General features: G+C 40.4%; 1 protein-coding gene across 2 annotated transcripts in view; it reads left to right on the top strand.

Moving 5' to 3' along the window:
• The window catches only part of FAM13A (family with sequence similarity 13, member A), a 342,193-nt gene that overhangs the window by 304,896 nt on the left and 21,112 nt on the right, over window positions 1–16,185 (top strand). For both annotated transcript variants that reach the window (XM_011932518.1, XM_011932526.1), the window contains 5 exons: window positions 4,856–5,003; window positions 13,101–13,314; window positions 13,834–13,972; window positions 14,693–14,774; window positions 15,564–15,784. In XM_011932518.1, coding sequence (XP_011787908.1) covers window positions 4,856–5,003; window positions 13,101–13,314; window positions 13,834–13,972; window positions 14,693–14,774; window positions 15,564–15,784 — 804 coding nt within the window. The remainder of the gene's footprint in view (window positions 1–4,855; window positions 5,004–13,100; window positions 13,315–13,833; window positions 13,973–14,692; window positions 14,775–15,563; window positions 15,785–16,185) is intronic.

The raw sequence follows: 16,185 nt of genomic DNA, 5'->3' as shown, positions 1-16,185 counted from the left end.
GAAGGAGAGAAGAGAAGGCTTTTCAATCAAGACTGAGAATTAATATTAGTTATCACAAGATCTTAAGTGCAGGCTCTTATTTGCCCTGAAAAAGTGAATTTCTGGAAAGTATTTATGAAATGGATGACTGTTATTTTGACTTCACTGTTTTCATGGAAGCTTTAGGACTTTGTTTTAATATTATAACCAGAAAAATTAACAAGCTCTATTTACTTCACATTCGCTTCCAAATCAATCCAATAGCCAAAGCCTAATGAAGCTTTGGAGTTCACATGGATTTTGACAATTTATGTCCACTTTTCCTTTACTGTCAGGCCAAACAAAAAATGTTTGTGGTTCTGTGTAGTTCTTCTGTTAATACTGTAGTTTCTTCCTATGCAAACTACATTATATGGCATATTTTCTGATATTGTCATTCCTGGCTCTGATAAACTTTAGGCCACTTAACTATATCCTGTGCAGGGCAATAGAAGTAATAAAACAAAAATTCACCAACTATTTGAAGCCAGAGAAAGAGCAGGATCAAATAAAGTCTGGGGGTAGAAAAAGGTAGGTCCAGCTGGACAGGGACAAGTCTTGGCAAAGATTAGACTGATAGCTTCATAATTAATGGCTCCTTGACCTGAATGTGAAATGTTACCTGAGGCCCCAGGAGAGATGAGCTCTCTTCATATTTGTCGCCTAGCATCCTACGTTTCTTTTATAACACTCATGATACTTGGCACTTGTATGTTCAGTGTCTCTCTCTTGCACTAAATCCCTTATCTTGCTTGCTACTAAATTCCAGTGCCAAGGACATAGCATGTGTTCAGTAAACACTTGCCAAATGTATGAATGAATGAATGGGAAAGGAAGGTAGGGTATAAATGGAAATAACATTGTTTATAGTTCCTATAGGCTGTTTTATATACACTTTTCATTTTAATCCTCACAAACCTTACGAAGTCTTGTTCCTGTATTTGAGGGAAAAAAAAAAAGCTAAAGTTCAAAGAAGTTTACTCACTGAAAGTCTTGCAGCTAGTAAAGCTGGTATCTAAACGTGAGTCTCTGCCTCTAAAACCCATCCTAATATGCCATACTACGTTGTCTCACCTAAAAGCCAAACACTCAATTTGTTTCAATACACAAATATTTGGTGTGTTTTCATATAGTGCAGCATTTTTGACAATGTTTAGCATATGACATCACAGTACAAGGATCTTGGAGTTGAAAATTGTGAAATTACTTACTTTGTGATTTAACAGAAGATATTAGACATGTAAACAACAAAAGTTGAAACCAAAAATATTTTTAAATTTGAGAATGCCTTTGACATTTTAACCTTGATGATCTAGTAGGAGAAACAGATTATATTTGCAATACTATACGAAGAGCCCTGTTAGAGAGGGTGGTGCAACTGGGCAAGATGCTTCACCCAGACTATGCTAACATTTGAAGGCAGGGCAGATTTTATGCTAGTGTTTACGGAGCCTGAAGAACTTCACCATGGGCCATAGGACATAGGGCAGGCTCCCTGGCACCCACATGCACAAAAAACCATCAGCAGTCTGCAACCCCAGGCAAGACAACCCTGTCACATCATAGACCAGCAGGGCCAAAAGCTGGGACTTGGGCAAGTAAGAAAGCAACCTCAGGGATTGATGGGAGACAGCAGGACAGGGCCAGTCTGTACGTGCATTTCCACATGCAGTTGGAGTGTGCTGTGCTTAGTGTGTCCGGGGCTATGCCAGCTGGTGTAGCTTTGTGTAGGAGGAATCTCTCCACTGCTGTACCACAAATCAGCCAGGAAGTGTAGAAGCTCATGTGTTGACATAGGTCTATGATGTGAATGACCTAATGCCTCATTATATATGATACATCCTCACCCTCTGTTTACAATGGCTCTGGCCGTCCTTTCCTGGATTCCAGAAACAGTGACCTCTGTACTATTCCTGAAACATAGAAAAACTGACCATGCCCCAGAGCCTTTGCACTTGGCTTCTTTCTTCCTGGAATGCTCTTTCCACAAATGACCCACTTTCTCACCTCCTGTCACTTTATCACAGAGACCATCCCTGACCACTCAATATAAAACAGAGGCCTCCACCGCTACCACCAACATCCCTCTTACTTTATTTTTCTTTTATTTGTTATATCCCTTTATTTTTCTCCAGAACCCTAACAGTTTTTTGTTGATTAACTGTCTTCTCTGTAAGACTCATTATGACAGAGATTTTGTTTGTCCACCATAGTTTCACCAGTGTGTGAAAAAAACATCTAGCAAATAGTAGGTACTGAAAAATCATTTCTTTTGAATAAGTTTTGTCTTTGTATCTCTAAAGACATAATAGGCAGCCCTATTATGAAATAATATTTTTTGAATATGTAAGTATATAATACTTAGCCCGGTATATAAGGCCTTTCACAGTCCAGCATCTACTTAGCGGACACCCCTGCTATCTGCCATTCCCCCTTCTTGTCCTAAGCGCTGGTCACCCTGAAACTCTTCTCTTGCTGTGGCCAAGCATGCCACGCTCTCATGCCTGCATCTGCACTTGGTATTTCTTCCTTCCTTCTGTGTGATGTGCCGTCCTCCCTCACCCCTCCAGCCCACACCTATCTGCCCCCAAATCAAAATTTCTGTTGCTGATTCATGACGGATACGCTAGTGGCTCTTTTCACTAAAATGTTTTCATAATGCATTTGCCATTGTCTTCCATCCTTTGTTGCAGTATGCCTCCCCTCAAATTGCAAATGTATTTGCCTTGTCTCCAATTCCTCTCTCTAGCAATTCTGAGGCGTGCCAGTGTTTTATTCATTTGTCTTCATACAGTGTCAGACAGTAGTAGAGAAAGAATGATGGCTTTCATTTGTGTCTCTCCTGCCCCAGACATCATGCTAGAGGCTCTTCATACCTTCTAACAGATCTTCGAAAGAACTTTGCAAAGTTGGTATCACTTATATCATTCTAAAGGTTAGGTAATGGAGGCTCAGAAAAGGGAAGCAACTCAGCCAGGGCACCAGGCTAGTAAATGTCAGAGCCACACTTCAAACCCAGGTCTGCCTGTAAGCAAAACCCTTGTCCTTTCCATGGCATGATGACGTAAATGACTTGATGTATGTTCCTCGTGAAGGAAATACCATACTTGAACAATGAAATCGTATTTCTAGTATTCTTTTTTTGATGTCTGTAAAGGTAATGAGCATTTTAAATCTTTCTGAGAAAATGCTTATTTGCTGTATGCATATTCTCACTCTCTTTTGCTTCCCCCCGCCCACACCCCCGCTCCCCCCGCAACCCAGGCATACACACAATTGGTGACTGAGTGGCTTTGTAACTTAAAAAGCTGAGAACTAGATTTGGGCATTTAACCCTGGTCCACTTAGGCTTTAGCTTCAGGGAAAAATACTTTTTGTGACATAAATGGCTAATCTGGCTTTTTCCCCAGTAAACAAACTGCATTTTTATATCTTAAATCTCCAGATTTACTTGGCATTTCTATAAGACTTTAGTAGCTCATCAGGACCCGAATGATGGTATTTCATTTTATCCCAAATGTGAAGAAAATATGTCTCCATGCATCATTTCATGGAAATATAATAGTAGAAAGCCCTGGCTATTCCCTGATGATTTCAGAGTGGGTTGGATAGCTATTAAAAGTAGCTGCAAGTCTTAAGTAGTGCTTTAAGCATAGGAACGTTTCTCATACAATGATTTCCAGATGTCTTTAGTTTTTTTGTTTAATTATAGTATATTTGTCAAAGTACATTTGTAGTTACTCCGAAAGAAAATCTTTTGTACCCATCTGTGCTACTTAAGGAATACATTTGTGAGCAAACTGTTTCATAAACACTTTTGTTTATAATTGTATGAGACAGGGAAGAGTGACAGTGGTTGAATTTACGAATGACCCAGAGAACAAGGTTTAAAAAAATTAATTTCAGTGCAATTTGTTTAAACATAAAATTATTGATTTGAATATCAGCCTTTTGGGGAGGATTTCTCCATTCCCTCAGATGTCCTAGCGTGGTGTAAGCAAGTATAGCCAAGTATTTAATATTCAGAGTAGATGAATAGTAGAAAAACAAGTGACAGTTGCGTATTTGTAAGACATGAATTATGCATCACTGACTTGCCAGCTCTTGACTTTTTACTTAAAAAAAAAAAAAAAATTGCTCCCTATGTAATTTTGGCTCATTTCCAGAGTCCGTATTCTTTACTGCTAGCTGAGATGAGACGCCAAACCCTGGTGCTGTTTGAATTTGCGCAAACAATGCTTTAATACCCAGAGCTCCTCCATAAATAGTCTGTTCTCCCAGTACTCAGCGAGAAAACAACCACAGGAAATCTGGGAATGTGCAGCTAGCCCCGCTTAATTGATCTAAGCAGCCAGGGCTGGCAGGGGAGCTTTCACGTACACAGCCTCTGTTCCTGGCTTGCAGGACTGTTTACCTAAGGGGCAAAGAAGTCCACCTGCGAAAGACACCATGTTGCTACTACAGCCTTAGCAACAGCAGTAGCCCGGTTTTCGTTGTTGTTGTTTACAGTCAGGAGAGCCATACTCCTTTAAGAAAACACCAAACTCCTTTCCCTCATTCCTGGCCCCAATCAGTAATCACCAAGACTGTCAGCTGCCTGCAGTTATTGGGAAGAGCAGCCTGGGGAAAGTTAAAGGAGCACAGATGGACAGTTGCTTTCTGCGTGCAAGTGGCCAGCTAGGATCCGGGGGGCATCAAGCCATGATTTTCATTTCTGTGCTGGATGTATTAGCAGCTGCGGCTTGGAAGGTTTTATCCTGAAGGAGTGGAATTGCTGCAGACGTTTCTGGGTTTGGGTGAACAGTAGATATTTGGGGACATTGTGCTGTTGTTGCAGAGTCCCACAATGAAGATCCAGGAGCATCCCAGCCTATCTGACACTAAACAGCAGAGGAATCAAGATGCCGGTGACCAGCAGGAGAGCTTTGTCTCCGAAGTGCCCCAGTTGGACCTGACTGCATTATGTGATGAAAAGAACTGGGAAGGTAGGGTTGTCTGATACTTGGATGATTTGCCATCATTAAAGCATATATAAATAAGCACAAATGAGAGGCATGTAACCGTGTGAGAGTGTGGGTGAAAGAGAGAGCTATGCATGCAGAAGTAACTGCATTTCTAAATGACTGAAAATCCTTGACCTGGCATAGGAATACCTCAGGGTAAATGTTGCTGAGGGCAGCTGCAATCTAAGAAAGAAAATACGCTTGCCCTTCATCACAGTGTCACCTTGCAGGCCTTTTATTTTTCTTTGTGACGCACCAGGAGCGCTGTATATGTCTGTGTCTTTTCCCCCTCATAGTACTAAGCCGAGTAATAGGGAACCAGTGTGCTTTTAGGATTTCTACCTTCTGTGGCGCGATCTTCCACTGCTGCATGCCAGCCGCCTGCCTCTTTCATGAAATCTCCTTCCCATTTTTCAAGAATGACGTTTTGGTTTGCTTTGTTTCTATGTTTGTTTTTATGGATAGACAAACCATTTTTTTCAGGTTAGCAAATTTAAGGAATTTGCTTATCAAAAAGAACACTGAATACATGCATCTTACTGAAAGCCTGTAATACAGTGAGTGCTTCAAATTGGTTTTTTTTCTAGAGACTTTGGTGAAAACGTTAGAAATGTACTTGCCAAGAAGAGAGTAGCCTTGTCAAAATTGTGTTTCAGGGAGGATATTGCAGCAGTTTTATCTAGCTGCTTGTTCTTTCATTATCCATGTGTCTGCATCCAAACACATACCAATGTGGATCCAAAATAAATGCCAGTCTACCTCTCTACAGTATGTGCGTGACGGCTGCAAGGAGGGAAAAATTGTGCACCTGATTCCAATACAGCAGCATGCCTTAACGCAATGACTTACCAGGGGGTCTTAACTGTGAAAAATCAGTCCCATTTCAGCACCTGGATCTCCTTGTCTTCTCTCCCTATCCACTTTCCTCTCTCTTTCTTTTAAACCAAGAAGTTATGTTAATGACGTTAGATGAAGGATCAAGAGGAAAGCTGAAAAGACCACCAGGTGAAAAAGAGTGAACTCCATTTCTGGCATCCAGGGCTTCAGTGAAAACAAACTATTTTTTACTCTAGTTCTGTCCTTGCAATCTAAGAAACCTGTTCTAGTTCTTTTTATATAATTAGGCAGTGGATTTGAGATTTTGTCAGACATTTTCAGCTCAAAAGCCATTCACTGAGCAGCAAAACGCAGGGTTGTTTAATTTGTAATTTCAGTTATATATTCGTGAGTACCTTTATGTTCTTTCATTTTTGAGTACTGTGAAATAATCACGTTAGTTTTTAATTCATACATTAAAAACAACCTGTGCCCCTACCTCCCCCAAAAAAAGTCCCATAGTAGTCACTGTTACCCAAATAAAAGAAAAATGCAGTAACCAAATAAATAAATGTTATATTTGCACAAGTCTTAGTGATATGGTCTACCCTAAAGCTCTAGATAAAAACTAGAATTTTTGGTTAGAATTCAAATTAGCCATATTTTTCTTTCTCCTAAAATGGACTCAGTTTGTTATTTTTATCTTGGTTAGTCATATTTATCATCTCTCCCAGCCACTGAAATAATGCTAATATAAAGCTGAGAATACTCTTCAGAGTGACTGCAAGCCAGTTTATAGTTTCCTTAAAGCTATTAACATAAAGAATTTTCCTTCAGATTATAATTGAAGGAACCAAGATTTTATTTTAGAAATCTAGATGGATTTTTTTTTTAAAGTTATTGGAAAAAAATACATTGCATTTTGATAGGCTTGGGAAAGTGGATTGTGTATTCCAAGTAGTTTTTGAAATAACTTGCTTTAACTTTTTTGTTTTTGTTTTGCCAATTACTGCGTTTGTTATTGAACGTACATATCTTTAAAATCTACATGAATTCACATCAAGGCCATTCTCATCATTTGGTTACTGCTTTCAGTGACCTTTTTTTTTTAAGCTTATGTACTTATTGTAACTTTCCAAATTACATTATAGCATTAATATAGCTATAAGTATAATAAAAGTAAAGGAATTTTTACGTAAAATGAGAGCAATAAGTCTGATCACTAAAATATCACCGTTTTTATAGCTAAAATAAGAAAATGGTGTCTTTCCAGTAAGGAATAAACTCTGCACGAATTTGTGAATGTGAAGCCGGTGCAACAAAAAATGTAAACGAAAGTTGTAATAAGCAAAAACCACCTGAACCAGTATCTACCTGCAAGCCCCCATCACCAGTCTTCAAGCCACCATCCCTTCTCTCTTTTGGTTTGGTTGCTCCTTCCCATCCCCATACCATAGCTCCTACTCTCACATTCGTGTGGAATCACAGAATATCAGGTGAAGCAATACTTACTGCAGAGGCAAGCACCAGCAGGCCATTCACTAAGTACTGCCCCTCCACACGAAAATGATGTTCATTGGCTTCTGGGACTCAGTATCAAGGAAACAAAAAGGGAAATGAAACTAATAAATAGATTCCGTAGGACATGTAGAATGGAGCCCTCGCAAAGTGAATGTAGGATCCGAGTCTGGTCGTGCTTATTGGCAAATACTAGGCATACTTTATCCTTTTTAAATATACATAGCTGTTTTATTATTTGCTTTATCCACTTGACTGTTATTACTAGGATTTCCTTTCATCAGAGTTAAATGAATATACAAATTTAATGTACTATTCTGTGTTATTTAAAGCTCTTCAGAGTTGCATAATTAGAATGTTCCCAAGCAGTCGATTATGTTGATTTGAGGATACTCCTTGTGTAAGTACTGGGGTTTAAGCAGTCAGCTACTCTATTCAATATGTCCTGATGAAATTAAATTTAAAGGAGCATTTTAAGCTGGGCATGGTGGTATGCGCCTGTAGTCCCTACTACTTAAGGGGCTGAAGCAGGAGGATCACTTCAGCCTGGGAGTTCAAAACCAGCCTGGGCAACGTAACAATACCCCATTTCAAAAAATGGGGAGATGGGTGGTATTTTTAAAAGGGCATAAGATACTTCATATATCTAAAACTTACTGCTTGTTGAAAATAACTTTGGAAAGGAAATTCTCTAAAAGTATCATAGAAAAGCAAGAGATCTCAAAAGACCTTCTGCTTGAACCTTCCTATTATACAGATAAGAATACTGAGGCCAAAAGAAGCAAACTGATGATTCAGAGTAACAGAGTCTCCTCACTTCCACCTGATGCCTCTTTCTAAACAATGTCAGTTTTATATCCTTACAGGCAACAGATCAAAGTAGTTACAAGCCAGATTCCCTGGGCTCAAATCCTGGCTCTGCTGCTTATCAGCTTTGCGGCAAGTTAGTAAACCTGCCTTGGTTTTCACCTTAATTTTCCCATCTTTAAATAGGGTGGTAACAGTAGGTAATAATGAATAGTAGATACAGTAGTATCTACTTAAGAAGTTTATTGCAAGGATTAAATGAGTTAAAATATGCTAAGTGCCCAGCACAGTATGGGCACTTAGTAGGTATTATGTGAGTGTTAGTTTTATCTTCTATAAATCTTTCCAAGTATAGTTTCAGGAAAAGACAGCCTAAGTTTGCCTTCTTTGAAACCAGAGCACAGTCTACCAAATGGCCATGGATGACTCTGAACACAAGAGGAATCAGTATTACTAGGTCTTCTACAGATTTACTAAGGATTAACCATGTCACACCAACCTCCTTTCTTTCTTTGATATTATTAATACTAGACTCTAGATTAGGGAAATGGTGCATTTGAAAAGACTTCAGCTGGGCCTCTGACAGGGCCTTAATGATAGCCTGACTGTCAGAGAAGCGGGAGAGAAGACAGGTGGGGTAGTGAATTAGTAACTGATTGAACAACTGTTCTTAAATGTGCAGATAAGTGGATCAAAGTCAACTCACACGGGGGTATTCTCATTAGGTAAAAAGTCCTCAGCCCTATCCTGTTCCATACATTTATTAATGATTTAAATGGAGCTACCAAGGGCTTGCTTATTAACTTTGCAAACAGGGACAAAGCAGATATATGAAATGTAAGGATTAAATCTGTGATTGATAGAGCTGACTACTCTAGTTCTTTCTAACTCTGATAGTTTACAAGACTAATTGAACAGTTTAGTGGGACTAACATGGTTCTAAATTTTGGAACGCTAAAAATTTTATAAAATTCTTTCAGTAAAGAGCCTCCACCATGAGGCTTATATCTTTCTATGTCTGGGATGTCCAAGTACCTCCTAACTCAGCTGAGCAGAAAGATGGTTACATCTTGCCAAGGAGTAATGGCTCTAAATAATACAGTTGGAAAGGAAATGTGGAAAACATCAGCCCCCTTAATTCTGTGCAGATTTCTGAGAAATAAATCATCTCAATAGCCGGTTTTCTTTTGTATAGTAAGTGGATCCAGCCAGCTAAGCAGAGAGTAACTATGTCCCAGTGACCACGATAGCATTACTCAGAGATATGTCCCTCTTTCTACAGAAAATTTCCGTTATATTCATGTGTACTATGGTGTCTGAACTGGAACTCCCCCAAGGCCTAGTCTTTTTTATTACTTCAGTAGCAAGCATGCAGCTTTTATCTCTGTTATTTCAGACCTGCGATGTCAACTGACCTGGTGGATTAATTTTTAATAGAGAGGCATGTCATACTTATGTCCAGAGTTCACTGTGATGAGACACATGACTAGAAGCAAAACTAACTGTATACAAGGAACTTTGGTCTAGATATGAAAAGGCATTTATTTTATGTGGTGGTTTAGCAAGACAGTCCAGTGTGAAGCCTCACATGCCTCCTGTTTTTCCCTTTGAATAATTTTCTTGCAACATCCCTGTCTCTTTCCTTGCTCTAGAATTGCTAGTTAAAATGTAAAATATTGCCCAAAGTAGCAGTTGGGAATGGTAAGTGAATACATTCTCAAAACCAGCTCTCTAGGCAGGCAGTGAAATTAGACCTGTTATCTACCACACTACCTTATTTAGTTCTTTGTTGTTCTAGTTGAGTGCCAACTATCAAAACGTGAGCCTTGTGCTTTTAGATCATTTCAAAGTAAAATGGGGAACAGTTTTACTGATTCCTTAGTTATAGTGAACTGTGTATTACATGTCATTTTATAACTCTTTTGAATAGAACCCTTAAACTATAAGACGATCGAATAACAGAAAAGAGAGAAAAAGGGGAAAATCATGTAAGCATTTTGTGTTGCATAGATGAGAAACCTCTCACTTCTGTTCTACATGCATACGTTTTTATTAAAGTGGAAATTCATATAGTTTTACATTTCTCATTTTAAAATAAGTGAATTCATTCACCCTAACTCTATGCTTTAGGAGAAAATGTCACTGATAAGCTAGAATCACTGCAGCTGTATATTTCCTGTATCCCACATGAGACACTAGGAAAAGGACACAGTTGATCTCCCTGTCAGCAAAGCAATTAACCAAGAATAAAGCCACAAAATAAAGCTGTGTTAACAAACAAGAAAACTGATGGATGGCCCTGCCATTAGCCACAAAGCATCAAATAATGATTATTCAGTTCCATGATGAGCATTTTATAGTGAATTCAAGATCACAGTTTATCTTATCACACACTCTTATAAGTAAATATTTGTATACACAGAGACCACCTAGTTGAAAACTTAAAGAAGAATTATAACATTTTTAAGGAAATATTCTGCTAGATTCTAACACATTAAAGGGCTTCAGGATGTAAGGTAACACCTTTTAAACTAAGTTTTTATGAATAGAAATGTCAGAGTAACCAGCACACTCAAATGCCAATATCAACATCAGACTTTGCTTTGCCAAAGCCCTCTGTCCCCAGGAAGGCTTCGTGCCCTGCCCCCAGTTGCTTTGCTGCTTTGCCACTCTGCGGTGAGCTTATTGCCTGCTGCATTACTGTTCGAGCCATCTTAACCCTAACTCTCCTGAGGAAAGTCCTTGCAGAAAATTACACTCTCTCATGAAATACCATGACAGAGAAGATGCAAGCTGGTCAGTTTAATAGTTCCATTTTCTGCAGCTGACATGTTTTATTTTTTCTAGGGGTTGCTTTCCACTCCCCCCTCATTACTTCGCCTCTCAGTCCATTTTCTATTCTTTTATGTTGGCAGTTTGAGCTGCTTGTGCCCAAGTCCTACCACTTAGAAGGAGCAGACCGATAATGTTAGTACAAATGATGAAACACCTCCTGTTCGTCTCCAGCTTTCGCCAAGCACATCTACTAGCATGTCCTCTGCCACTTTTTGAGCCTCAGTAGATACGAATCTGTCTTTCACACTGCTTTCATTTCTCAGAATGTTTGTATTTTTGTCTGCATTTCCAGATAACCTAGCTCTTTAAATTTCAAGAACCTGTGGACCTCATTCCGTATAAAGTTAATTTTTTTAATTAATATGCTTATCCTCTCTATTATGTGGGATCTACAAAAATCTCAAAGCTGCCACTCTTATGGAAGCACTTGGCACATTCTAAGTTGCAGCACGGATCTGGAAATCAGGAGACTTAGCTTCTAGACCCACCTCTTAGGGTTTCAGTTTCCTTATCTGTCATCTGCCGGGTCGGATCAATCGTTCTCAAACCTGGCTGCACATGAGCATCACCTGGACAGCTTTTAAACTTGTATGTGTGTGAGGGGCAAATATCTGGGCCCTCAGCTAAATATTGTTGACTTGGATGGTATGAGAAGCCTGCGTTCTGGTAGTCATTTATATTTCCCTGTGTGACTTCAATGTGCAGCCAGGATTGAGAAATCACAAAATTAGTTGAGGTATGAAGTCACACCCAGCTGTAACATTCTAGGATTATCTGTTTTTAAATGGAAGCCTGAATAAGCACTTATTTAAGATAGTTTTGCTCATTTTATAGTATGATAGGTAGGGGAGCAACTGTTCCATGATTCAAAGTCTAGGAATCCCAGAATTTAAGATCATGGCCAAATTCTAGCCTTGTGTAAATCACAGTAATCCACAAGTAAATTTAGAGCATAACTTATTTTATAATGCAAACATTACAAATGAAATACCTTATATCATCGACATCTATTTTTTAAATCTTTTAGATGGGTTTTTTTAAATGAGGAAAGGAGTCTATTGAGGTGTCTTGCAGTGAATAGAAATAAACAATTGCCTTCTTCCCTCCCTAAATGACAGATCAAGATTCTGTGCTGATCATGTTATTTTTTTTAACAGATTATCTAAACTGATTTGTACAAATTTGTCCTTTGTAAGGTGTTCATTTTTCCTCTGTTGGCTAATGTATGTATGCATCTCACTCTGAGTGGAGTCTTGAGCAGCTTCTGAAGTTTCGAGCGCAAAGCATGCATCTTAAATGTGCTAATCCCAACACACTTAAGCAGAAGCACACAAAACAGCTTACTGGATGACCTCAAGGGAAGTTATAAACTCCTGAATACATAGGCTCTCTGAAGATTGATACGGTTCCTTAGCTTGACTCCTCAGTTGTTTAGTGAAGGCTGTACAGCTGTGATGCCAAATATCTCCCCCACCAACACATTTTTTTTTTTTTTTTTTAGACAGAGCCTCACTCTGTCACCCAGGCTGAAGTGCAGTGGCATGATCTCTGCTCACTGTAAACTCCGCCTCTTGGGTTCAAGCGATTCTCGTGCCTCCGCCTCCCGAGTAGCTGGGATTACACACATCCACCACCAGGCCCAGCTAAATTTTGTATTTTTAGTAGAGAAGGGGTTTCACCATGTTGGCCAGGCTGGTTTCAAGCTCCTGCCCTCAGGTGATCTGCCTGCTTTGGCCTCCCGAAGTGCTGGGATTGCAGGCGTGCACATTTTCTGTTCAATGATGCCATCAGGTGGAAGAGTTTTATCACTGATCGACTGGGCTTCCCCCTTCAAGGCTCCTCCCCAGGGTAGCCCTAGCAAATTCTCTTTGGAAAGCCAGTGAGAATGGAAATGAGAGGTAGATAGATGATGGCTGTCAGACATGTTAGCGATTTCAGTTGGGACACAGTGTCCTTAGTCTAGACCTTAGCTGTAAAATGAGAAATGATTCAGTGGGCAGCTTCCTAAAGCATCGGGGAAGCCTGGGAAACACTTGTGTTTTAAAGAACAGCCCTGACCTCTTTCAGGAACAGTCCTGACCTCTTACTGCCCTTATTTTCCAGAGCCTATCCCTGCTCTCTCCTCCTGGCAGCGGGAGAACAGTGACTGTGATGAGGCCCGCCTCTCGCCGCAGGCTGGGCGCCTGATCCGTCAGCTGCTGGACGAAGACAGCGACCCCATGCTCTCTCCTCGGTTCTACGCTTATGGACAGAGCAGACAATACCTGGATGACACAGAAGTGCCACCTTCCCCACCAAACTCCCATTCTTTCATGAGGTATGTTTCTCTGTGTTGCTGATAGGCAAATGCATCATCCCCACAACATCAGAAAAGATAGGAATGGCACTGATAGCGAATAATGTTTTTTTAATGAAGTCATGAGCCTGTGGAGCAACATATGTGAAGTTCTCCATCCTAGGACACAGGCCGTGTTGCAGTTTCCCATTTGAGCTGTGGCCCAACTGCAACATCACATACTGAATGTTGTTAGCACCTCCTTTCCAGAGCACTCTCCAATTCGGCTCTTTTAGGCCCACAGGAAAGGTCGACTTCAGTCCTACTTTGCTGATTATAAATGTGAGCTAGAAAAGCCTAGATGTACTTAATAGGTGGGACATACCGCGCTCCAATGGATCAGTCAAGTGTCTTTTATTCAAGAGGAGAGAGGCTGTTTTGTCTTCACGCTGCCACCCCACCCCACCACCACATGCCACATGGTGTCCCACTTCCCCAGGGCCCCTCTCGCCAAGCAGTGACTGCTCCTGCGGAAACTGACCCAAGTTGTGCTCTTCCCAGGCGGCGAAGCTCCTCTCTGGGGTCCTACGATGATGAGCAAGAGGACCTGACGCCTGCCCAGCTCACACGAAGGATTCAGAGCCTTAAAAAGAAGATCCGGAAGTTTGAAGATAGATTTGAAGAAGAGAGGAAGTACAGAGTAAGTGTCACCTCACACTGTTCCTTTCACCTCCCCCTCGCCCTGGACATGCCGGTGTTTCAACAACTCAAACGACGAAAGGTTAAGGGAAACTTCTAGGGAATCTTACAACAAAAAGGCAGTAAACCCTGGATAGTACACCCTGATAAACCCCAATCATTATGTGTCAGCATTTTTCTTGCACAAGTGTATTCTTACCAAAAAAAATGAAATTTTAAGTCTACATTTTATAAATTAATCAGTAAGCAGGAGCTGGAGAAATTGTTGAATGAAATCCTTTGTTTGACTAAAATTTAATTCAATATTATCTTCTGAAATCTGGTTAGCACTGAGCTCGTTCTGCTGTCAGCTCTGTACTCAGCATTTCCCACAAGAGTGGCAAACAGGCATTTTCATGATGGTTGCTGAGCAAAACATCATATACCCCTCTGTTTTCTACACTGCTTGCCTTACAGGTTGAACCCTACAAATAATGGCAAAGGGGTCATGGACCTCACAGAAGTCCCTGATCATAAAGATGCATTTTGCCTCTGAGGAATTTTTTGAAAGCATCAAAATAACCAAATGGAAAGAAGGATAATGGAATTACATTTGTGTTTAATTTCTTATTCTAATGGGGCTCAACTTTTCCTTCCTATTTAAAACAAAAATGATCATCAAACACTTCTTCTTTTCCCTGCTCCAGTTCCCAAGCATTTACTCTAGACTTCCTTTTCTCAGCCTTCCCACAGTGACAAAGCAGCCAATGCAGAGGTTCTGAAATGGACAAATGACCTTGCCAAATTCCGGAGACAACTTAAAGGTGGGTAAAGTTCTGGATCTGTGGCTTCTGTACAACAAGCCAGGTGCAGAATCTCTCACCTCCTCTCCCCCTGACTGCCACTGCTAAGGCATTCCAGGGTCCTTAAAGATGCTTCCCAGCACTCTCAGCTATTCGGAGTGACCACTCCCCCAGGTCTTTGCGTGGTATCAGTCATAGGGAAACCAGAACAACTAAGAGGCGAATCCTGCAGTATTTCTTCATTTCCCTAGATCACTAATAGAAGGATGATGGTTTCAAGTCAACATCTCTCAAACACCTGTTTAATCCAAGTCTCCATTTGCTGTGGTAGTAGAAGCAAACAAGTAGACACAGAGATGAATCTGCAAAGGGTTTGGCCCCCATCCCTCAAACAGATTCCCATCTTTTCAGAGACACAGTCATATAAACAACTAAATAGAATACAAAGTGAACCTAATTTCAGAATAAAGTATGTAAGTCATACAGAAAAGGCTGGCCAGTGGTTGGGCATTAGATTAGTAAATACCTTTAACCACTGAAGGAACAAGGATGCCACATTCTGAGAACATCATACAGGCTGATGCGGCTAAAGCTTTCTCAGCAATTAGTGTTAGGAAAACATTCCATGTAATCAAAGAAGACATTACCGTTAGCTCAGATTTTATATAATAATTCAGGGATTTCTAGTGATACTGTAACTAGATACTCTCTGAAAAAAGACAGAATAAGTTATTGACACTACAGAAAAACAATTTGTGTTGGGCAGACATCAAATCTCATATATCTCTACCCCCAAATCTTCTCAACTAGAGTCAAAACTAAAGATATCTGAAGAGGACCTAACTCCCAGGATGCGGCAGCGAAGCAACACACTTCCCAAGAGTTTTGGTTCCCAGCTTGAGAAAGAAGATGAGAAGAAGCAAGAGCTGGTAGATAAAGCGATAAAGCCCAGTGTTGAAGCCACGTTGGAATCTATTCAGAGGAAGCTCCAGGAGAAGCGAGCGGAAAGCAGTCGTCCTGAGGACATTAAGGTGCGATGATTCTGTGAAGTCCTAAGCCCCAGTCGATGTGGTAGAGACACAGTGCTTGCCACGCGAATCCCTGTGGGAAGGTGATGGCTTGTTAAGCCTTCCAGGCTGTTAAGTGTCTAGAGAAGCTGATGAAACCACTGCAGAGTGCGTTAACTGTGGGTGCTTTGGTTTTTGACTACAAACTGAAAACAAAACTCTATTGTATAGGTCACAGAATGAACTTGTTTAGGTTATAGCTGGTTTTGTGACTCTCTGAGGTAGAAGGATTAGAGACAAACCTTTGGGACTGTTTAACGTATAACCGTCGTCATTGCTTGGGCCATTAAGCTAAGCCCCATGTGCCTCACAGCCCTGCTTACCTCAGTGTTCACAGTACCTTTACTGCCATGTGGGAGATCCAA

The sequence above is a fragment of the Colobus angolensis genome, unplaced genomic scaffold (genome assembly GCF_000951035.1).
Source record: "Colobus angolensis palliatus isolate OR3802 unplaced genomic scaffold, Cang.pa_1.0 Scaffold123, whole genome shotgun sequence".
NCBI lineage: Eukaryota > Metazoa > Chordata > Mammalia > Primates > Cercopithecidae > Colobus > Colobus angolensis.
This window is presented reverse-complemented; position numbering and strand designations above follow the sequence as displayed.